The sequence below is a fragment of the Heliconius melpomene genome, chromosome 13 (genome assembly GCF_056956725.1).
Source record: "Heliconius melpomene rosina isolate 202511_hmr_F chromosome 13, ASM5695672v1, whole genome shotgun sequence".
Lineage (NCBI taxonomy): Eukaryota > Metazoa > Arthropoda > Insecta > Lepidoptera > Nymphalidae > Heliconius > Heliconius melpomene.
Window position 1 is genome coordinate 14,014,330 of NC_140401.1, and position 25,511 is coordinate 14,039,840.

The window sequence follows — 25,511 nt, forward strand, 5'->3', positions numbered from 1 at the left end:
TATGGTTTTTATAGACGTATATATTTTAATAACATTAACTCGTACATATGTACATACGCTAAGCCGGCATTTATTTTAAAAAAGCAACATGCATTGTATACCAGGGCTGCTGTCTAAATGGAGCTGCTTTATTAATATTACGTAATGCCCAATATATTGCACGGCACTCGCAGCTTTGTACGCATGACCAACATTACACAAATAACTGAAGGATTTTATAGGCTCATGAATATTATTATACGGCCATACTGATTTCAATATAAAATATGTTTAAACATCACTTGATTTTAAATCAAAACTTAATTTAAATTGATTATTTGTAATACATAGAGTACCTATACATTTTAATTTTCTTATCGTTTGAATATTATTAAGAAAGCTAAGTGAGTTGACTAATTAACTTAAAATCAAAAGCTCTATCTAAGTTACGTAGTTTATAGCGTACATAAATATACATACATTTGTATAACCAAGGTGCAGTGATGACGGTTAAATCGTACAATCCACGAGGGCACCTGTTGGCCACCTGCCCCTAGCAGCATGCGGGCTGTTTGTGGCATAACCCCCATATGCTACTTACTTGCCACGTGCTAATATATTCCATAGAAAAAAAACGAGCAATTACGTAGACTCATAATTTAAATAAAATGCTACTTTTGAAATATTTATGACCAATAAGAGTGTAAAAACTAAACGAAAAGTAAACTTTGTATATAATTATCATTAACTTAAAAAAAAAACAGTAAAAGAACAGTTTCATTACGTAACGAGGCGCTAATGTAATCAGTCGGCCCGTAACACCCGAATAAACCACAAAGTTTCAACGTAAACTGAAAATAAATGATTACGGCCGATCGCAAAGCCTATTAAATGGCTTTTCAATCGGAAATATGCTAAATTATTATTGGATTGATATAATTAAGATGAAATTAAGATTTCAATAGAAAATCTAAAACTATTAATAACTAGTTTATATAAATTTACTATAATTAACTAGTTTTTGTCAATACATTTAATTTATATTCATGTGTTGTAGAGTATAATATATTACTCTACCATAGAGGCGTTTACAAGTAATATAAAAAAAAAACTATTTATTATTTATTTTAATATAACCAATTTATACGACAAGTACAATATCAAATCATAATTACACAAACGCTATAAAACTTCTAAGGATTGAGACTTAAATACCAAGACCGCGAACGAAGAATTACGCGTACAATTAGCTTTCTTAAGGGCTCTGATAAAATTAGCTTTATGTTACTCCGAGTGAGCTTTACAACTTTTATTTTCCTTCCTTTGTTTACATCACGGTTTCCCAGAACTGTTGACATAATTTATCGCATTTTGTATTTTATTTTTGGACAGTTATTAATGACGTTCGAGGCGCAAGGGCACAAGCGTGCGAGCTGTAATCGTAATTTCATTTTATTTAATATTTTCGTGACGAGGCAAAGCGCAGCGTTGAGTTCCGCCACTCAACACGCAATGTCTCCAGCATTTGAAAGAAAGTGGGGAACTTGTCTTAAAGGGAACGGAGTGTCTTAACTCTAAGTTCCCAGGTTCCCTCTGCTTATCCTGCTGCCCGCAATGTGCGGGATACAGCGAGAAGCTAAAAAAATATTGGCGTTAATTTTAGTACAACTCAAGTATAGAAAAACCAACAAATTTTCAGTTTTACAAAATATTTACAAAAAATATAATTAGAAAATATTGTATTATAAAACAATTTTAAAAGAAGTGATTTATATTACAAAGGCGACGATGTCAGGGACGCTCGAGCGCGAATACATTGAAATCTGCCCCGAAATTAATGTCACCCTGCAAAATTAAACGGTTGCGCCTCCACTTGGCGCGCGGTTAATTTCATCGTGTATCGTACACGGCCACATTAACCGATCGAATATCTACCGTTTGGGATGGGTACCTATTGTTAATTTTAATTAAAAATAACATGATATGGATTATGTTAATTAATTTATATGTTATTGTACCAAAATTATATATTTTTTTCTTTTATTGACATTTTTATTTAAGATAGCACTTATAGTTTTTTTTTTTATTTAAATGGTAAGTAGGACTTATTTACATATATATAAATAAGTAACAAATTCAGTTCAAAGTATTTAAAATCATTCAACAGCACGTAATATATAGTTGTTTAAAAGCCATTAGGAGTCCCCCTCGGATCGGGGGACTATGGGGGGTACAGGCCCCAAGTAAAATATGGAGACGACGCGTATCTAAAAATACGCAGATAGCGTAAGAAGTATCACTGATTCGCTCTCCCTGCTTTGAGTCATAGGAGAAATATAGAAAAATGTACAAAATTATAAAATGCCAAAAGTATAATTAAACCATAGCTTTCACATATGGTTTAATTATATTGCACATTAATTACAGTCCGTGGGTACTACTTGCTGCTACCTGTACAGATGTCATTCCCATAAAACGTTATTTTACATATGTTTGCAATAACAAGATTATGCTAAAATTACTGCAAACGATTTTGGCCCAAAAGGTCAAACAATACAGATTGTATACGCTCATGCGATTAATACTAAATGGTCGGATATCAATTGTGTGTACGTGACTCCTGCTAAAATCGGTCGGCTAACATTTCCACTAGAATTATTAATATAGCACGGCTAAGTGAAGATGTTAATTTAATAAATACAACTCACAAGTATATTTGACAGTGTTTTATTAACTCTTATTATCATAAATTACAATAATAGATTAAAGTTTGATAAATTACATCTTAAAAAGAGTTCGTTCTTTATTAAATCATTTGTAATCAATATGGACTGTTACCAATGAAAGTTAAAACACAGTGTATTTAAAACATTGAACCCTCCTTTATTATGTATAAATTACTTCAAATCCTTTGTAAAATACTTGACGGATTCAACCCTTCATATAATTGCTTGGAGAGGGTAAAAGTTCCCATTCGGCTGTGTATTGATTAAAGACAACATAAAAGTTTGGAGCACACGAAGTTTACACACCAAGTTAATAATATAAGATTACTGTCGTTGAGAAATATTTATACCTCATAAGAGCTTCAAGGAGACATAAAATAAAGTTTTAAGACCAAGACTGATTAAGGTTAAGATTTGTAAAAGAAACCTGCTCAGTATCCGTGTTCTTACATGAAAGCTCGAAAAGCTATTTATTTCAAACGACGTGTAAAAACACAGATAATTTCTTTTAATTGATTTTAAGAGTATCGGTTGCCATCTTACACTTGTAAGTGGCCGCGCACCGTGCACGGAGGATGGCTTCACGAATCCCAGTTTTAATTAATTTAATTACGCGTCACGACGACATGGTTGGAAGCATGCAGTACTAAAAAACCCTTGGAAGCGGACTGCCCATATCCAAGAGAGATCAAGGAAAACAGCCGACCCGAGATTTTTCTACTCAATTTTAATAGGGCAATTAAAATGTTGTTCGAGGTCAAATGCAATCTACCGCGGAACGATAAAACTTTAAGACTAAAAAGTGAGAGATCGCTCGAAAAAATAAAAAATGACAGAGAAAATATAGCTTCCGTTACGGAAAGTAGATTCTTCAGGAATTTCGGTCGAATATTACGGGAAAGAAACCTCGCAAAGATTCGATAAAGTTCAATTTTCGTCGTGTAAATAATGCGTTTATTATCCTCCCTAGTGGAGCCCGATTTATTATGAGGAAAATTGTGTCTCCTTGTGGCAATTGAGGATTAAAATTGCTTTGGATACATCGTGGACTTGCGACGTTTCGGTTCATAAGAGTGGAGGCAGCTACGGCGTCCTTGTAGGGGGGGCAGCCGTCTTTCATATCGGAGCTTAGAGAGGTTAAACAAAGCGGGGAAGCACAGATAGGAATTGCTACGGGAATTTACATTCGACCGCGTTCTGTAGTATACTGTACGAGTACTGTATATCACGCAAGAACCACTCGACATGATATTTTGCAACGTCTCAAATAAACAAGTATGTTTATTTCAGATAGGCTTTGACGAGGGCTGAAAATTAAACGGGTGTGGCGCACTCGCCGCTCGTAACTTTATACTTATCATCATTATTATTTCGTTCACGGCGTTTAAAGGTCGTTTTTCCTTATTTGCTTTTTATTATTATTTATGACGGCTGTTACTTAATTGCGCCTTTTGAATCGTTGTCGTTTGAATAACTTGGGGGGGAAATGTTTTATTTTTCTACTTGATTTGCTGTAAATATTACAAAACAAAATGAGCTTAATAGTATTAAGACACTTAGTTCCCCATTTTCCGCCGAATTCTGGAGGCGTGTTGAATGGCGGAACTCAACGCCGCGCTTTGCCACGAAACCAGAGCGAAGAAAATACAAAATTTAAACAAATATTTTTTTACCTCAAGTGGGGATCAAACACACAACCAGTCGCGTTTAGAGTCACACATTTGCGCCACCGCGCCACGACTGGCCTCAAATATTTATAAAGCTATTATAAAATAAACATATAGGTAAATAAATAGTCAGTAGGTAAGAGGTGGATAGGCGGCGTGCACATACTCGTATGTCTCCCGTAAGGATGTAGTTGGCAGCGTCGTGGATTCCGTGATAGTTTACCGTTGAATGTGGGCCATTACACGACGCCGCAGGCAGCTCAGCTTAGCATCCACGATGGATACTTATACATGCAACGGATTTCAAATGTTTTCTTTTTGAATAAAGATTATACCTATATGATTATAATTCACTTTAAAACTATTTCAGTTTAATCATTTCTTAATATAAATATTATTAAAAATATTTTTAAAAAAGTGTTAATTTAACTCGTTTACCTCGTTTCAAATTCGTGGGAATTACATAAATATACAAAGACTATTTCTCTAGGTGATATACCCGAGATATACAATAATATAGATATACCTACATGACTTATGAAAAGTAAAGTAAATATTTCTTTTGAAAATTTAAATAAAATTAATAAAATTACCAAAGACCGTCACTAAGACCTTCCTTACTAATCAAACGACGATAACATATCTCAGCTTATACAGGTGTACCTACACTATACTAAATGTACCGCATTCTATATGGATCGCAATTAGGACGCGTAAAGGCTTCATTACTAGTCTGTTCCCATCAAATTATATATGCAATTGTTACTGTAGTCGAAGTGTTGCATAGACTAATGAAACTATTAGGTTTTTTTTACTTTTTTATCATGGATTATGTTAAAAGGGCTAATTGATGCATCATTCCGTTATCCATTTACCGCCAATTTAAGAAAAACATAGTTGTTTAATGGCGGATTCCAACGCGGCACTTTGTCTTACTTATTCTATAAAAACATATTTTCTAGAAACACAGTAATAAACATTGCCTCGAACGTGAACTAAACATGCATCAATCATGAATCCACAATCAATGAATAATATGTTTACGAAAAAAAATAAGTTTACGAAAAAAAATAACGATAAAAGGTACCACATAATGGCAGCCAATTGCTTCAAATCTGGGTCGGCATTAGAATGCGTCACGGTGTTTCCACTGGTCCGTTCCCATTAGGTTACATGTACGCTCGTTACATTACCTCACCCCATCTAACGAATCTCTTATATGAAGTTAATAGTAAAGAGAGTTATAAGCTACAGGATTGTGGAACTAACTAGTATAAACTTCACCATTGAAAAAAAGATCAAATGCTTTTTAATTGTAAGTTGCAAGTAAATAAAATATTTTAAAGTTTACCTTTACAGAAGGAACCTGGGAATATAGTGCTAAAACACTTCGTTTCCATAGAGACACTCCCGTTCCCCACTTTCCACAGAATTCTGAATGCCGATGCTTGTTGAGTAACAGAACTCGACAACGCGCTTTGCCTTGTCGAAGAAATGAAAATATCAAATATTTCATTTCCCCGAGTGGGAATCCAACCCACAACCTATCACAGTTATATAGGTAGGTACATATATAACCAAGTAAAATCAAAATATTGGAATTCATCCTTTTGGCCAAACCAAAAAAGCCTTTGTTTGATTCGTGCATGTTGATTAAAAAAATATATATCCTACAGTTTTTACAACATACTGATTGATTGACAGTGGTGTCGAATGCAGTACACAGAACAGCTCGGATGGAACGATTGCCTCGAGTTGTTAGTTACGCTTACTTTCTAAGCTTCAATTTTAAACCTCCGCACTAGATGTATCGGTGAAGAATTTCTCTTTTCTTGCTGCACTTGACTAACCAACGCATGTAATAATAATGCATATAAAATTTAATAGAAACTACTCCTTTAACTACTATCACCAAAATAAAGGCCTAAACAAAACAAACCACAGTGTTATTTCAACTCAAAAAGCACAGCATCAAATACAAACCACGCTAATTAAAATCTAATATTCCATATATTTCAGTACAGATATAGAAAAATCTGTGCGAACGTGCGCCTCGCCCCACCCTTTGTTTTGGACAAGATTTGCGAAAGTGCGCAGCGCAGGCCCCTTAACCCTTCATAATTTAATTGACGTTGATTTACCTCTTAAACGACGACTCCCATCCAAACGGTGCCGTAAGAAGCTTGTCACTAAAATCTTTAGTGAATAATAAAACACGATTAGTACCGAAAATTGCTGTTTATCATACTTTAGAGAGAATATTAAAGTAGATGTATAATTTTCATGTTGAAGTTTACCTCGAGTCGAAATAGAAGTGATGAAACCCATATAAACCCATATAAACTTCGACTAGGTCGAATTCACATTTTTTATTTGAGTGTACTACCATCGCATTGTACCATAACATAATGTAATACAAACAAGTATAATAAAAATAAATATAAATAATATTAAACATAAGTTCCAAATAGATATTTATAAGCGATCCAACCAGTGTTTCGACATACTTAACAACGGTTGTACCGAAACTATCGAATAACTCGCATTCGGAGTTTAACCGATAATCTAACTGAGAGCGCAATAAACAAGAGTAGTTGTAGACTTGTAGTAAAATACTACGACTGATGAAAATAGAGCGTATGCAGATAATAGGGCGGGGACGTCTAGACTTGCATACAAAATCGATTCTTAATATATTCGCATGAGTGACTTTTGCATGTGGTACTGCGATATTCAACTAGTAAGCAAAATATTCAATTTACATTTTGTTTGAATTCATGTATAGGACTTATACTTTATAAATAGAAAAATATTTACATAACCATATTAAATCACTATTTTATTTCACGTGCCCTTCGTAACTATGTAATGCACATACATATATTACTCAAAATACAAAATTAAATCAATAATAATATTTCTACCAAATAATTATTAATAAATAACCTACTATATTATCGTGATAAAAAAAAAACAATTACTACAACAGCACCTACCCACTCGATTGATACAATGGCACGTCACTAGCACGTCTACGTACGCGGCGGGTGGGGCCCCCCGGCTACGTCACGAGGCCCGGTCAATAGATGGCGTACTACGATTAGACGTATCCCCGTATATTGACGATATTAACATTGAAATAACTCCATTGTATTCTATTTATGGGTAATTGTAATTCATCTAAAATAAATCCATGACGCAAAAGGATGATCTTTTCATATTTATTTATATTTATATTGAAGATTCGTTCAGCAAACGGATTTAGGATGACATGTTCTCATTTGTTTATATAAGACAAATTGTATAGGGATCTACGAAATAAGCTTCAAAAGAAATCTATAAGAAAACATAATGCACGTATCAAATGTCAAAAATATTGCTTCTTAAATACATATTGAAAGATTTTGAAAATTGAAATAATAAAATAGCAAAATTTTGCTAAAAAAAGCCCATAAAACATGGATTAAGAAACTAGAACTATTCCGGGACCAATTGAATTATCACGTTCAAAGCGAACGATCGTTCGAAATGAAATAGTATCGGGCCAATACATTGTCTTGCGAATGCCACAATTTTCAGCCAGCGGTATGAGGGAAAAAGGAGCAAATCTGAGTTAGGAATCTCACTTTCTTAACTTCTCAATTCTGAACCTCTCCCGTCTGTAGAATGTGAAGTATTCGCAATCGCGATATATTATTTACGGGATAAAAGCATTGTGAGGGAACAATGAGACGACGAACAAATCGCACCTATTTAAATATAAAAGGTGTTCCATAAGGCAAATATTCATATATGCGTGTTTATATTATAATTTGGTGATAATTATTTTATAGCGTACATATCGAGTGGTTGACAAACATTGCAAACATTATACCTATAGGTATTAAACAACCGGAGCAGTGTTTCAGTTAAGGATAACGATCCGACCAACTGAGCAAAGGAATTTATAATATTCAATATTTTAAATTAATTTGAACAAGTAAAGGGGAATTTTAATTGGCGAACAGAAGGTAATTTTCATTCATTAAATTACAAAGTGAATGAACAATAATTATTATATATTCTTAACATACTATACGACGGGTTAGTGAAGTGTGCACGGAGCGTGGAAGTCATTAAACATAAACAGAAGTCCTTCAAATAATTAACAAATTGATTCCATAATGAAGCATCAGCCGCCAGCTAACGGCCCACTCGATTGAGAGAGCGACAAGTAAATCTGGCGACAGAAAAGCCTGCGGTGTACAAACTACGGGCATTAATTAAAACTTAACGAAGATGAGTCCGCGTGGAGCTGCGCCGGTCGACCGGCAACTTGGTAAATAAATACAACTGCCACTCGGAGGCTTTAGAGGAAATTAACAAAATTGAAACATCTTGCTAGTGTCGAATGCCGATGGAAAGATGCGACGGAAATTTACTATATTAACTGAAAGGAAGTTCAAATACTTAATAAAATCGTTAACTTAGATGTGAAAACTGAAAAGTTCAGGGAAAACCTACTCACTTATTTAATCGAAATCGATATTCGGATTCCAAAAGCGATACTCAATTTATGCTGACTATTGAGTTTGACAATATAGATAATATCCATCAACGGACTTCAAAAAAATATAAAAAAAACTAGAAAGAAGAGTAAAAATGAAAATCTCTAAAAATTTAAACATTCTCACTATTTAATTTTTATTATTAGGTGATATATGTTATTCTATAATAATTAAATATAATATGTAACAATACAATTAATACTTAATTAAATCCTCTCAACTAGTCAATTGTAAATAGGTATCTGACAGAGGTATAAAGTTGTTGAACCGATTAATAACCGCGGAGCGGACGGCTTTGGAAATCCCGACCGCAAGTGGAACGAAACTTATTTGGGATGTTATCTTAATAGGATTTATGTGAATTTTGGACGTTAGTAAATGTTTGGCTCTTTTATTCTAAATGAATACTTAACTAACAATAATAATATAACAACTTTTAATAATTAAATTTCAAATTATTTATGAAAAAAAAGTATTCCTTACACGGACAGACTTCCATGGAAACCAAAGCAGCAAATTCGGACATGTCCTAATAATAATTCGACATTTTTGGACAAGTTCAACAGTATTTGAATATCAAAAAATCTAATGAACTAACCAACTCGGAAGACAATTAGAAAGAAATAAAACCGCTAATATTTCACATGTTTCTATCCATACAAATCACAAATAAGAAAACACACAAAAAAAAAAGAAACAAAATAAACAACAACCATTAACATATAACCTTAAATAGAAATTATAAGGTTAAATTAACGAGTAACCAATCAGAGCCAGTTAATATAATTATAATGTAAATACATCGATTCTAGTTATGTTAATAGAGTGTTGTAGACACACATGTTACCGCATACCATAAATATTAAGTAATTAAGACTATCAAATTTAATATAATCTCCGTGTGCATTCGTGGCCGCGTAACAGGCAAGGCGGTGGGGTTATTTATGTGTGTTGAATTAAGAAAATGTATGTATGCAACATGTTAATAATTAATTAATCTATAAATACTTGAAACGATAGCATCAGACTATAAACGTGATATTGGGTTCGAATCTCACTCGGTGGAATGGATTATTTTTGCTGATTAGACTATGTGCGGCGTTGACATCCGCCGGCTCACACACAGTGTCTGAAAATTAATTTAGAAACCAACCGACCGTCTTAGCACCTTTTGTTCTGCCTAGGTAACCGTGACGCTTAACAAAACTAGTACTAGTTTTGTTACTTTTTAATGATTCTTTTGTAAACTTTGTGGAAAGATAATATTTTTATTATCCTAACAGCTAAATATGGTACCCAGAATATAACCTAACGTTTATTACCTATACAAATAGAATCTTAAAATGGATAGCAAATCTCGAATAACTAAATCAAATTGTGACTTATTTATAATACGAGTATATCAAGAGTTAACAATACGAAACGTTCCTTCAAAAGTAATTCCGCGTGAATATCTAATGTTTTCATCTCACAGTGCTTACAAATTGTAAATTGTTTACGAGCGGCCGGGCGCGGTTCTATAGCCCCTAATAAATCTATGTGAAAAGTGGACTTATTCGTTACGTCGCGCCGATACTGTTTAAACGCTTGCGAAACACCTTTGGTGATATTCAATTTAAACCATTTATTTTTACATATAAAATTCAATTATTGATATAATAAACTAGGATACATGATATTTCCAACTTTATCGCAGGGCCATTAAGGAGAATCGAGTGTCAAGATACTAAGTTCTGCACTCTCCGCCGGAAACATACTGTTAAGTGGCAGAAATCAACATCACGCTTTGTCTTACCAGGGAGAAATGAAAATAATTAAATTTGCCAAGTGGAAATCGAACCCATTATTATCTAACACAACCTATATTATTATTCTCGGAGCACAATTCATAAATTCACTTCTAAAAAATTTATTGATTACTGAATAGATTCAATCCCCGAGTCTATTCTAAAACACTATGAAAAAAAAAACTCAAGTTTGTTTAGTAAAAGTCAAATGACAATAAAACAAAGCATGCAAATGAATTCCACATCAATATTAATAAAGCGAGTGATATATTCAATGTTGTGTTAGACAGATGGATGGACAGATTAATATGGCGTAGTATACACTAGTATTGACTTTATGTAATATCGAGTCCTACTTATAACTAAAAAAGTTATAACAATACAAATAAAATAAGTAATATGAATTATGATTGTATTAAATTTAAAGTAAAATTAAAACTTCAATTCAGTTTTATTTTATTATAGCATAAATATAAGTTAGAAGATATAGGTAAAGCTATAGGTAAAATCTATTTTTACATATAAAATACTAGTATATATCATAATCCATCTGAAGATGTGGCGATATTACTGAAAACAGGCCAGACTACTCTATACAGACAGGATGTGATATAATAGATGTCATACAATAGGTGACACAAATAAAAATCATAATTAAAACAAAAAATCGTAATGAAACTTATTATATATTACACTTCAATAATAATAGTAAAATACAATACACAATACACCTAACAATAATTACAAAACAGCAAAAAAAAATCACCTACAAAGAGGCAAAACAAAACAAAAAATAAAACAAAACTTAATTCCAGTATTAACATTGAATCAACAATCAACTACCTACCTTATAATTAAATTAAAATAACTATGAAGCTTTTAATTGTCAAAGCACTAGTTTACTGCTAATAAGGTCGCAGCTCGCAGCGAAGACAGAATACACATTGTTAATGAACTCTAAGTTGGAGTGTGCCAACGAGATTTAAACTCTGTTTCCCTTGATCTCTTTTGTGACGGTGTTATTTTTATTTGCGTTTCGCACTCTAGTAATCGGGCAAATTAATTATCCTCCGCTTTCACAACAGGTTTGCATTTTCCACGGCGGCGCGGCGGCCGGCGCTCGGCTCGACGTTGTGGAGTGCACGCGTGGAATAATAATTGTGTTTGGTATATTAGCTAACAGATTCGTATTAATATACCAATAAAATTAATATTCATATTATTTTATTGCTTTAGTCTTTATTTATTATAAATATTTTTATATTTCTTAGTTCATACATAATATACTATATAGTCAAATTTATACCAACAAAAAGACAGCAAATTTTCAATAGTACGCTCATACAAGCGATTTCATTAAGTAATTAAATCGCCAAATCAGATGACCGTGCCGGACAAAGGACTCATTCGTTAACATCTCGATTGCCGTCGACTAACAAAGGGGTGCAGGAGTATAAACTGCGAAGCTTTTACAGCACTCGGAATGGGGGGTTGGAAATAACTATAGGTTTTAGTCTCATAGGTAAAAAACACACTAGGTTCACTTTTCAGCGAATCTAATTCGTACGGCGGCGGCCCCCCGGCGTTGTGTCACACACACACACTGCCCCGTGTTATTTCAACGTATTCGCAGTCGCTTGTGCTATCTATCGTGAAAATAAAACCAATAGAATATTAAATCGTACCCGTTTTGCCGACTTGGAAAAAGGAAAAACGGCACGTGAGCGCGTATTCATTTGTCTGCAGCGTCTCTCGGAAAGCTTGGTCATAGTAAAAGTTCAAAGTTTAGAGCGGACGTCAGAATTTATTTGACTAGAAATTAACTCTTTGCCAATATGTGTGTTTAATGGTGCAATGAAAATGCTAAACTTCTTTACTGATATAGGAATATTTGTATTCGTTACTTCTAAAGGCTGAGCCAAGGCAACAAAAAAAAACACAAAACCACAAGCATGAATGACCGGACGAGTGGGCAGTGGCAACATTCAGAGCGGCCCACATTCTAAGAGATGAGATACACAAATAGCCCGACAGGCGATAGCGATTCAATCTCATTTGGTTATTTAGAGTCGTATAGAGGTTTTATTGCCTCGTGAAATCCTAAAGCGAAGCCGGCCTACCCGTCGATACCCAAAACTGACAAATACTGGGCTAGTTAACACTAGAAGTTCAGTCGGTAAAAATTCCATTAGGCTTACGTTAAAGCGTGGTTTTGTCGTGTAAGGGGTAAGCAAAAATCAGTTTTATCACGGGCGGGAACGAGCCGCGTTCGCGTGCAACACCGTAGTAGATGGCTGATAAGGGCGGTGGACGAGCGGCGGTGGACGTCGCATTCATTATTATTCAGTTAGCGCAGCAAATATTTTTGCGGGCACGTTTGTTTTATGAGTTTATCGCGGGCGACGTCAGAGAGCGCCGACTGTGCGCGTCGACGACAGGTGGCGCTGGCGAGCCGCGCCCGCGATACGTGTAAACTGCCTTTAATAATTCATTCTAACTTTTATTTCCTCGCGCGCCCGACCGTGCCGCGCCAATACATAAATGTGTTTATATTTTTCGACAATGTCATATTTTCGTCCAGATCGCGGCGATTAAAGCTGAATCGCGAATGGGCATCGGGAGTTCCATTCGTAGTTTTTCATTCAAAAAAAGGTTAAAAGTAGTACTTTGCTTCTTTTAGCGGTTCAGAAAGTTCGTCCGCTTTGTAGTGTAGCAAACGAGACTAAACTTTGTAGTGTCCTACTTTGTCTTTTCTAAAGCTTTTTGTAGTCACAGTGTTGCTTGCATTTAGATTAAAAACTGGAATCACTTCTTTTTAGCTTAAAATAACTCGAAGTTAATAGAGAATTATGTTAAAAATAATAACTACACGGGACACTCAAATTAATTCAATACCTAACTCAAAAATGAGTTCGGCATGAAAAATCACTAAAGAATCTCCTTCCTTGCGACGGAGGCGCTCATTCAAAGTTGGCTCTTGGGTTTTACTCAGTTGAGGTAGCCAATTAGGCGAGCAAATAGGCGTTTTGAGTTTTTATAGCCTGTGGCCGCCGACATTTCAGACATTCACGATTGCCCACGACGCCATCAGTATGTACAGTAGATACATATACGTGAAGTAATGTAAAAAAGTATTTAAATTAAAAAAAGTAAACGTTAAGCATTGTGTATTAACTTTAATTATAGAAAAAGAGATTCTTTTGTGACGTCGTAAACCCTGACCCCTAAAGAAAATTTTAGAATTTTTTGAAGATTAATAATTTGTTTTGCTGAAAATTATATTATTATATTATAGAAACACTTGAAAAAAAATTGAAAGGAGAAAGCAACTTAAAGGCATAAATGGAACTTTAAAAATAAAAACAGCCCTCTAATGTAAGTCGAGCTCAATCCGCAAAGCTATTTCCTTGTAATCTACGTCTAGATTTGTTAAATTCAACAGAATTATCTTAAATGTCAGTTGTGTTATTTATATTTCCTTCATAAAATAAACTATTTTATGAGTAGCATGCAGACGTAGGATGCACATATTTACAACCTTGACCTTCAAAGTTTTATGTTAACATTATTTTTTATCTTAAATCTTTATACGTTTCTTTCATAAGTTTTCCTCGAACTTTGGAAGCACAATTTAAGTACCTATATAAATAAATCACGATTACCATGTAAGCACATCTCTTTTCACGTTTTAGTTGCACGTTTCACGATGTATCCCGCACATAGCAGGGTAGGCATTAGGAACCTAGAGTTACGACACTATGTTCCCCACGTTCTGCTGAATTCTAGAGGCCTTGCGTGTTGAGTGGCAGAACTGAACGCCGCGCGTAAACATATTTATAATAAATAAAATTTATTATGAAATACATCGTCATATTTCACAACAATATTATATATAATAGTAAGAAATTTATTTAGTCATGCAGATTTCCCCAAGTGACTCAGTCATTCAAAGTCAAAGGTTATAATAAGAAATGAGGTCAACTAAAAATTGCTCTAACAACATACAAATAATTACATATATGTCATTTACTACAATAGAATTAATATCTACGTTATCTCGTTACTAGTCCTATATAAAAGTGATCTAGAGGTTCTTTTTTTGTTTTTTTTTATAATTTCCTTTTTTAATTTAAATTATAATTTAAAAGAAAGTTCACAGGTGGAATTGAGTAACCAATCGTCACTTCATTTCTTTTAATTTATAAACTTACAGCATTTACGATAAATAATTTATCATTAGAATCAAATTTATTATTATATCATAAAGTAACAAATCAAAAGAATCTATTAAAATCTAGACAATGACTTCCTTTAATATAAATTTTAATAAAAGATTAAACCTAGAATTAAGAGAGGCATAACAAAAAAATAACTTACCGGGTTTAGTAAGGGGTGTTTTGAGATCGTTGTTTGTTTGAGATAGCTGAGGATTCTCTTGCACCTGCGAATTTTCATTTAATATTTATTTCGCTCCACTTCGTTTACGTTATTAAGATATTTCGTTTAAGTAGAAAAAAAAATAAACTAGAAATTATTGCAAAAGACGTATTTCGTGCTTCAGGCAAGGCTTCAATGACAAGCTAGTGTTGAGTCACTCTGTTCTTCATTTTCCGCCTATATCATTAATAATTGACTTTTTGGAACTTCAAGCACCAGTAGACGGAGGAAGTTTAGAGGTGCTACACTCAGTTCTAAATCTTCCGTCTGAATTCTTGTGTTACATTTTCCTATTGTAAAAATAATACATTTTCCCGAATGGAGGTCGAAGCAACAACCATAGTGTTTGCAGTTGACGCAAAAAGACGGTTTAATAAAGAACAAACTAAGCAAACAAGCTTGTAATAAGACACAAGTGTTTGCCTTACCTTATTGGTGAACGGGTTGAAGATGAATTCCTTTTCCAATTCCTTCCTAGGCGTCGCCGCGATCCCCGAGACCGGAGTTGGAAGTGATATCATCTCCTACAAATATAATAAAATATTTATGGATTCACTATAACCATATTTTGCCTTACGGTACAATATTACGTTATTACAAATCGGAAACAAATGTTTTATATGGTTAGTCCTTTAAAAGAAAATAGGATATTCGTAAATTATACAGTTATTTAGTCGTTTAATTACTATTTTGGCCTAACACAATATAAATTTTACAACGTGTTGAAACAATTACACATACAAAACTATAAATTTATCGTATTTTATTGTAAAAGAACAACAATACTATTTACGATGAGAGATAACAATCAAGTGTAAATGATAACGGAAGAATCGATAAGGTTCTATAATTAAAAATGAACTCATATTATAAATTACAATGTTTAAAATAAAAATCAAATTATATAAATAACGCATATTATTAAAATTATTTTATTAACATTATTAAAAAAATATATTCATTTAGACCTGTACAAGCTCTTTTTAATCATAGAGCTACATTAAAATGTCAGTAATGTCAGTCGAACTTCTGATGTCTCCGATGGAAGGCTGCTACTTAGAAGAGTAGTACCTACGAGTACTAACTTCTTATTGAAGAAAATAATATAAGCAAGACTAGTAATTTCCTTTTAAAATAATAAATGAAAGTAATGTTGTTTTTTTATATAATGAAGGCCAGCATAATTATCAAGTTCACTGTACAAAAATATTAAAATTGGGTTGTGGCCTCTTAACTTGTGGACAGGGGTACAGTTACAGGGTACTTACACTCTTTACAATGACAACGTTTCAGTGTTTTCAACGATTCAATTATGTTTTCAGCTACAAATCTTATAATAAACTTATCTTTTCTTTTTTAATAATTTATCTTTTGTTATATAATTATTATCAATATATAAAAAAATATTTTTGCAAAATTACGAGAAAACCGGCTTATATAGTACTATGTGGTTGGTATATGAAAACTTCAGGCCGCACCATTAATTTGTCTGACAACCGTTGACAGGAAGGGTGACTCCACAAAACAACAGAGTGAAGTTTATGAAAGATGTATTTCATTCCGTAATATAATATCCAGATTTGAAAAAGACATAAATACATACATATTATTATAGTTAGAGACAAATATTTTTTTAGCACGGAATTAGCACCTTTGACCATCAAATGTATAATGAAAGAATGATGACGATCATCCATTAAGAAAGAAGTCTATTGTGTATAGTATATATTTCACTTTCTCTCAGAAAAAAAGTGACTTTATAAACATATATGTTTAATATTAATTTTGTACAAAACTTTAACTTATTTTAACTATTTCAGAGAAGTGCTTTAGATTTTCATTACTATTATCGTATTTAACAGCTATGTAAAAGTCACAGACGAATGCATTTACGAACGAAATATCTAAAACTGAAATATATACCAAACTTTTAAATATAAATACAAATAAAAAAAGAGCCTTACCTTTAAAATAGTTTCTATGGGCGGTTGGCTGCTATCGATGTTATTCTGTAAATAAACGAAATATATAAAGAATATTGAACTATGAAAATTATGTTCTTACGTACACCTTATTTGCTGCTAAATTCGAGACTACGGAAAATAAAATGTACTTTTTTCTCCGAATAGGTATTAACGTAATGTAAAAAAAAGTTTTTCTCAATAAATGGACTAACCAACATAAAAATATTTTCTTCAATTTGGACCAGATAGTTCCTGAGATTAGCGAATTTTGAATTTTATAGTAGTAGATTAAATGAACATTAATTATAAATTAATCTATTCCTCTCATCAATAAACAATAATTGCTCATCAATTAGCATGATTTATTTCAAAATGAATCCTTGACATATAATATGTAAGTAATATGCATATCGTTAAGTGTTTATAAATGAACGATATTAATTAATGCTCATTCGCTATAAAGTGCCTATATCTAGTATATTTTCCATAAATTTAGATAACATTGTATGTTAAGTTGCGATAACGCAAGCCGTAGTTCTAATTTATGAATATTTTTGCCAGCTTCACGCTATATGTCCTGTAGGCAGACAAAACTTAGTGCCAAGAGACTCTACTCACTCTACGTTCCATATGATACGATTCCGAGTGGCAAGCAGCGAAGCACTTATCAGAGCAGAAAAAATATATTCATCCCCTGATTCAGATTGGAACTATTTCGGATACTCGAATTCGATTAGTTTTATCAATATTTACATTTAAATATATATCTATACTATAAAAGTTGCTAAGTTCGAGTAATGCGCGTAAACTGACAGAAAAAACGGTTTTATTTCAGAAGCCATGTAAAAGTTGGCCATAAGGAGTTATACGACCGTAAAAAACGAGCAAATTTGTAGAAACTACTGAATAAAACTATTTTTATGGAAACACGTGATTACTACTTTAGCAAGTCCTGACTATTAGGTGAATGGGCGGACTGTTACAAATACAACCTTATGGCTTACGTGATAGACTTGCTTTTGGATTGAGAAGTAATACGTCAGTAACAGTTTTTAATGCGTTGACACAGATTTGTAATAAATATTATGTCGAATTTAGAGTTAAGACAAAACATCATAATAAATCGTATAAAAATAATAAGAAATCTATATTATTCGTATTTGTTTAAGAAATAATTTGATCTCTAAAAATTTAAATAATTTAGATCCTAAAAAATTCTACTAATCTAATAATTGTGAAAAGTTGTGAGGTCATCCTCATCCTGTTTGCTCCACTTTCACGCAAAAAGTAATGATCTAGATAAAAACTTTACTGTGTCTGTAAGTAACACGACAGTTTTGATCTCGATCCCTACTCGAGGAAATGGAACATTTATTTTTATTTATATTTCTATTTTCTTCGCTCTGATGTCGAGGCAAAGCGCGGCGTTGAGTTCCGCCACTCAACACGCAATATCTAGGCTTCCTCGGCCCACTCTGCTGTGTACAGCGTGAAGCTGATTTAATCTTTTTTTTTTAATTTTAAATAAGAAATATCATTAAAATGTCAAAATAAATCTACATACAAAATCACAGACAAAATTAACTCAAATTACTGAAACAGTTTAAATACATTTATTAATAACCGTTAATATAGATATATAAATTAATTAATCCCTCGCAGGTACAGGTCGTGGGCGATGTTTGAAGTTCACCAAGTGCCCAATAATCTTAGCTAATTATCCTCAAACACAACTAATCAATTACTCTAAGACAATACTGGAGTAAGGTGCTTGACAACAATATGCTAACTGACGTCACGTTGTGGTACTCAGACGTTTTAATATACATACATATATGTTCATCCATACCTATATTATAAATTCGAAAGTAACTCTGTCTGTCTGTCTGTCTGTCTGTCTGTCTGTCTTTTACGCAATCAGGGCCAAACCGCTAATTCTATTGTGATAAAATACACATATAGAGATACTTGAGGGTCTCGGGATGAACTTAGGATACTTCTTTTTCTCATATTTGTAATATTTTCGATATATATCAATATATTAAAATACTTATAATTGATATGCAATTTATACCGCCATGTTAATAACAACCGCCGTTGCTAAGCAAAGATTTGCAAAGTTTGTTGTTAGAAAACGTCACCCATAATGAGCTTGCTTAACGCATCTCTCTATTGACAACTGAAAATAATTTCATAAATATATTTAATAAATATTCGTATAGTTCAAGCGGGCGTAGCCGCGTTCGGGTCCACTAGTTGCATTATAAAATGCCAATCAATATTTTTTTTATATAAAAAGATTAAATAAATTTTAAGTAACTCCAGCAAATACCGTCACCAAAAATATTTTTCATCAATATTTATTTAAATAATAATTGATTAATTTTCTTATTAATATTGTTAATTCATATACATAACTGCGTTTATTAATAAATATAAAACAACTGACCCACTTCTATTATATAACGAGTTCCATAACATCTAATTCCACATTTCAGACGTAAAACAACCAACAGAAAGGAACTTACCTAACTTAATCACTACCTAAAATTACTTTTCAAGGCATTGAAACCCCCTGTGACCTAGAAAGTGGGTAACTCGGTACACTTGTAGCATGTTTTACAAACAATATTAGGTTAGCGCAAACTCGGCACGTAACGCGCTGTGTTCATGTCCAAAACAAATTATTACTTCCACGAAAACTATTTATTATAAATATGAATTTACGTAAAATATGAAAATGTGAGAAGACCTTTTTGACGAATTAGTGTTAGAGGATAACATCTAGATAGAATCACGTATTATATTGTCTACTTCTCGACTCATTAAATGGTAGGACTCAAAAATAACTTCTTATATATTACATATATAGATATGTGTATCTATATATGTAATATTATTAATATATATGTTTATATTAAAGTAATCATAGTAAGTTGTTAGGTATATGTTTGTAGAAGATATTTTATTTTATTATTATAAGTAATACAATGCTTTTTGCACCGTTCTGCGTTTGTGTTCTACATATCCTGTAATGTCGGTTGCCTTAATCTTATATATACTGTGTAAGTCAAATGTATAGTCCAATTGTAAAAGTGCAATAAAGTGTTATTATTATTATTATTATTATTATAAAGAATACATTTAACACCGTAGTTGTGGAATGATTTATTTTCATTTTCCTGTTCCTGAACTCTACACCTAATGTGTGGATATCAGAAAGCAGAAAAAAGTGTCTTGATTCTAAGATTCGCACTGTCCACCCTCATATGTAGAATAAAAACTTCATGTTTCTTTTTATGACATATTATATAGAAGATACCTACTTGAGATTGGATGCCGTTAGGTAACCGTAAGGGAGGTGGTCTGTGCGCAGCCGGACCTGTCGAGTTGAGTCCTTCGCTCTGTTGACAAAACATTAATTAATAATAACTTCATATATATACTTTAAAGTAAGCAAAGAAAAGTTGTAATTCACCTAAGAAAATATTTATCGTTTACTTATATACATTTAACATGGATATTAGTATAGAGGGTAATTAAAGTCAATCCAAAGCCTAAAATGAAATAGTTAATGTTTTAATGAATACATCAAAGAAGTATCAAAAAGCGTTAAATCTCGAGCACGTGTTTACAATAGAGCAAAGTATCGGGAAGGCAGCCCGAGGCGCTCGCTTTAGAAACTTGCAAGTAAAACTTCCGACCAGTGGCTTAGTTAAGCATAACTTAACCGCTGCCATCGTTTTATGAAATATAACCTAAAATATTCTATATAATAGATTTTAACGAAAAAAAAAACTGTACACTTCTTCAAAGTTCCAATATTAGCAATATAAGTACTGGGAGTAATCTTATAAGATTTACGAGCAGGTCGAGTTCAGTTGATTCAAAAGAATTTCCTTTTATAATGGAAGCGAATAAATTCTTATAATGGCGAGAATAATTTGATCAGATGAGAAGATCAGACTGAAGCTTTGCATAACAATGGCTGTCTCAGAATAGGTCACTGTTGATATCGTTTATTGGGATGCGCTCATTAAATTTATTTTGAATATCATGTAGTGCATAGTTATGTGTTACATAAAATGTCGGTATTGCGTTCTGCCATCACAACAAAACGTCTCCAAAATTGAAAGGGGAACGGAGTGTTAGGTTCTGCCTATCCTGCTATATGAGAAACGCGTGAAGTTGTTATTTTCTGTTGTCGTTTTCAATTTCTTTCCTAATTTTTAATTCAGTCAGGAAAACAGAGACTAATGATTTATGACTCTACTATATTTCTTCTTTCTTTGGGCACATTGTGTATAGCGTTGAGATATGAAACCATGTCTATACAGTGCTAGATCATCATTGATATTAAAGAAAAAACTTATAATATAATTACAATATTTGTTCCAATGACAGTAGCAACAATAGAAGAAATAAAAATCAAATATCTAATAAAACAAAGTGAAAAAATATATTAATAAAAATAATATAAAATTTTTAAAACGCAAAGTTAAATAATAGATGGCCGTTGTCAGCGAAGTTTCCCGAGCTGTAATTTGGTACTTTTATCTCGACAATCGAGGATAGACGAGTGCCCGTGACGCGGCCGGGGGAGTGGGCTTTGTTGATATTTAGAACGCAACAATGTTATTACTGAGAATATGATTTATATGTGTATTTAACATTGGAGTAGTTTTTCGATGCTTTTTATATCAATGGAAAGTTTTTGTGTAAATCTTATGTATTTATTTATAAGTATTTTGTTAGTTTATTGAATTACGTATTTACGTAACTTAAAGACATAAATTTCAATATATCATCCGAATTTCATTTGAGTTAATACATTTTAGTTCTACACTTAATCCCACTAAAACCAGCCTTCATAGCAAAGAAGGCAGAATGAAACCTGGAACACTCCAATCAACTTTTCATTTTCGAGAGACTGCGCGTTGGTGGTGAAACTCAACGCCAAGGGCGGAAATGAAAATAATCCCACGAGTTAGATTCTAACTCACGACCATAAAGTTACCGCCGTCCTACTGCGTTACGACGTACAGTCTAAATTATTATTAGTTAATATTATTTAAATTATTAATATTAAATTGTAACAAATAGTAAGTAGTTATTGATAGCCTAATCCGTACTTTGCTCTTTCCCAACTTAATTGAAAATCCGAAACGACAGTGACAAACGATCGCAAATCTGTTATACCTATATTATTGTTATTAAGTTTGCATATTTTATCAAGTTTCAAGGAGAAAGTAGGAAGATATCTTCTCTCATCTAGTTTAGTCAAAATACCAAATCATAATTGACATAATATTATTATACAGATTAAAATAAAACCTTCATAATATAGAACTAACATAACAATTATAAACTTAGAGTTATTACAAAAAAATTATGTATATATTTAAAGAAAACTAACATAAAAAATTTAAAAAACTATAACAGTTTCATAAAATAATAATGAAAGGTTATTTTGTATTACAATACCTTGTTATAATAGGGCGGGCGGTGGTGCACTCGGCCATTTTGCAGAGCGTTTGTAGGCTTTTTGAACTCATTCTCGCGGCGTGACGGGTGACCTGGTGACAAAACAATACAAGCTGTAAGTATAAAAAATATATGCATAAGCTGTGCTAAATTTTAAAGTACATAATAAATTATGTTACAATTTTAGTTCTCGTTAAGCTATTAATTTTATTATTTTATAGTTGTTTAAATTGAAAAAAAAATAAGTTTACATGGTTTCCCGCTTATCGCTACCAGGATAGGCAGTGGGTTAAGACACTTCCTTTACTCACCGCCGAAGTTTGGGGCATTACGAGCGAGGAAATGTTAACGTAACGTTAATTATAGAAATATTACTAAATTAACAATATCATATACATATTTCTTTTTATTTCTTACATCAAAGTTTAAAAACCAATTAGTTTGAAGACGCAGTCAGCTTAGTGTAATTTACTGCAAAATTAAGATCATGTTCGCAGTACGTGGAATGAATATTCGCGTTTCGATCTTGCGAGCGCGAAGAGACGCGACTTTATAGTATATAAATTGTTACATTATTTATATTATGTCAGTAAAAGTAAAATAATACTAGATGTATATATAAAGTATATGAAGAAATAGAGTCAAGTAAAAATAATGTTCCAAAGTTTCACGTTATTTCCCATGTGGATCAAATGTGACACATGATTAAAAGTCATTCCTTTAGTAAGCTCGATAGTTTGTAGCCAGATAAAAATTGACAATTAATATCTAAACCAAGTTATTGATGCTCATTTATTAATATAAATGAGTTCATAAGAAATACCCAGTGTAATATAAAATTCATAATCTATATTTATATAAAATACATTTTATAAATATTTGTTCAAAAGTGTTTTCTCAACTTAAAATTTAGTCAGTTCAAGTATTATTTTCAATACAGAACTATCATTTCATAAATCCTGCCCCTTTGATGTTTCACCCGAATTGAAACTATTTCAACTTTTGAATTTTTGTTAAAAAATAAATTTAGCATCCACCGCAATTCGTTCCATCCCGTCCGCGGGATTTCAGAGGAAAATTAAAACGGGTTTTCGTTTTTAGCTGTCATATCGCCGCCAGAAACTTCAGCAGTAGAAATAAAGAGCGGTCTAACCATCTTAATGTTTTGTAAAAGTTTGCAATAAGGCAGATTGTGTAGCAATCATTTATTTTAGCGTTGTTTATTAATTGTATTATAATTATAATTGTAGAGTTTAGCAATTATTTGTCTAAATACGATAGTCATCTGTTATGGCAACCTTTAAAATTGAGTTGTGTCACTTAGAACGTGTCGCTGAAAGAAACATATTTTTAAACAAATATGACAAGCACACGCCACTCACAAACTAAATAATTTAAAGTTTTTATACCATTATAAAAACTAGGCGCACTCATCAACTTCCTTTGCGTGATTTATGTAGTGTAAAATACCGTTTTTTTTTTTCCTCTTTCTAGGTATTACGACAATTTTTTTTAGTGTTCCCCCACGTAAGGTTCATCATCATTACAGCGTTTTGCGCCGCGTAATTCCGACTGTGCATTAATTATATGCATTAGAATAACCAGTACCTGCCTACTTATAAATTGCTTTTAACACGTAAAAAACAAAACATAATTATTAAAAACTTTAACTTTAAAGCGGGTAACTGCAATATTCCACTTTTATGGCATTAGAGCACAGCGTTACATGTAAATGGGGCTAAAAAGGGGGAGCCCCTCCTACGAGCATCTCTAGGTGTTTAGATTTATGTAGATTGCGAGCAGGACAAAAGAGTTGCTATACGTTTCGCATTCACTCGCCTTTGATCGGATATGGGCATTGTTCCTTAACGTGGCGAATGTATTTTGAATTATAAATAATTAAATATATGTATTAAGTTTCTATTAAAATTTTAAATAACATTCATGTTAGTATATTAAGCAATAAGCATAAGGTCGTCGTGGGTTTTAGGACAATGGAAAGCAAAGCACGGGTTTGAGCACCGCCTCTCAACAATGTCTCGAAAATTGTGCGACAAGTGCGTTATGCAGTATTTTTACACGAGGTTTTTTCTGTCTACCCTTCTATATACACTTAAAAATATACCTATAGAAGATACAATTTGTATTATAAACATTAATATCCCTATATAGGGTTCCATAAAAAAACATCACCTACTACAAACCCACTAATACAATCTCGATAACTTCACGAACCATCCAAGCCGAGCTAACGTAACTCAGCTACAATTGCACGCATCTGCGGACGAACACAGCCGCGCCGTACATCCGCGTCTCCCTCCCGTACCTACATAATGCGCCACTGTCGCGTATTAGATTACTTGGCGACGCGCTAATGTAATTAAATGCATACGTTTAGTGTTAATTGTATATTATCTTTATTTTAAACTATAAAGTATTGAGAAGTTATTCTGTATTCTGCATATAGCAAAGTAGGCAAAGAGAGGTTCTCTTTGCTGGTTCTCTATTTTGTGGCCAGAATTTAGACATAACGTGTGGCTTGGCGGATGTAAACGCTGCGCTCTCGAGTGTTAACCGAGCCCGCAACTATCACGCTTTCAAGAGAACGTTATCACACTCAATGTCAAATAACAAATTAACAAGTAAAAAATGATGACATTCAGACTTAACTTTATAAGGGCTTTATATCTGTCAGAAAACTCACTAAAACGTAAGTAAACGTGTAAAATAAAAAGACAATAATAATAAATTGTTGATAAGAATATAACCTTATATAAATTTAATTATAATATGCATATTGCGACACAAAAGTCTGGCCTTCTGCAGTCAACGTAAGGCTGAATAATTATATTAAGGAAGTAATATAAAAAAATACTGTACATTACCTACGTAAAGATAAACGAAAAGAGATAAACTATTA

The 25,511-nt window shown here is 32.8% G+C and overlaps 1 protein-coding gene across 4 annotated transcripts in view; it reads right to left on the reverse strand.

The window, feature by feature from the left end:
• lilli (AF4/FMR2 family member lilliputian) overlaps nt 1–25,511 on the reverse strand; it is a 201,410-nt gene that overhangs the window by 27,642 nt on the left and 148,257 nt on the right. For all 4 annotated transcript variants that reach the window (XM_085196634.1, XM_085196632.1, XM_085196633.1 and 1 more), the window contains exons 5-9: nt 22,592–22,683; nt 20,434–20,511; nt 17,108–17,152; nt 15,572–15,667; nt 15,084–15,147 (exon numbers count right to left, since the gene is read on the reverse strand). In XM_085196634.1, coding sequence (XP_085052760.1) covers nt 15,084–15,147; nt 15,572–15,667; nt 17,108–17,152; nt 20,434–20,511; nt 22,592–22,683 — 375 coding nt within the window. The remainder of the gene's footprint in view (nt 1–15,083; nt 15,148–15,571; nt 15,668–17,107; nt 17,153–20,433; nt 20,512–22,591; nt 22,684–25,511) is intronic.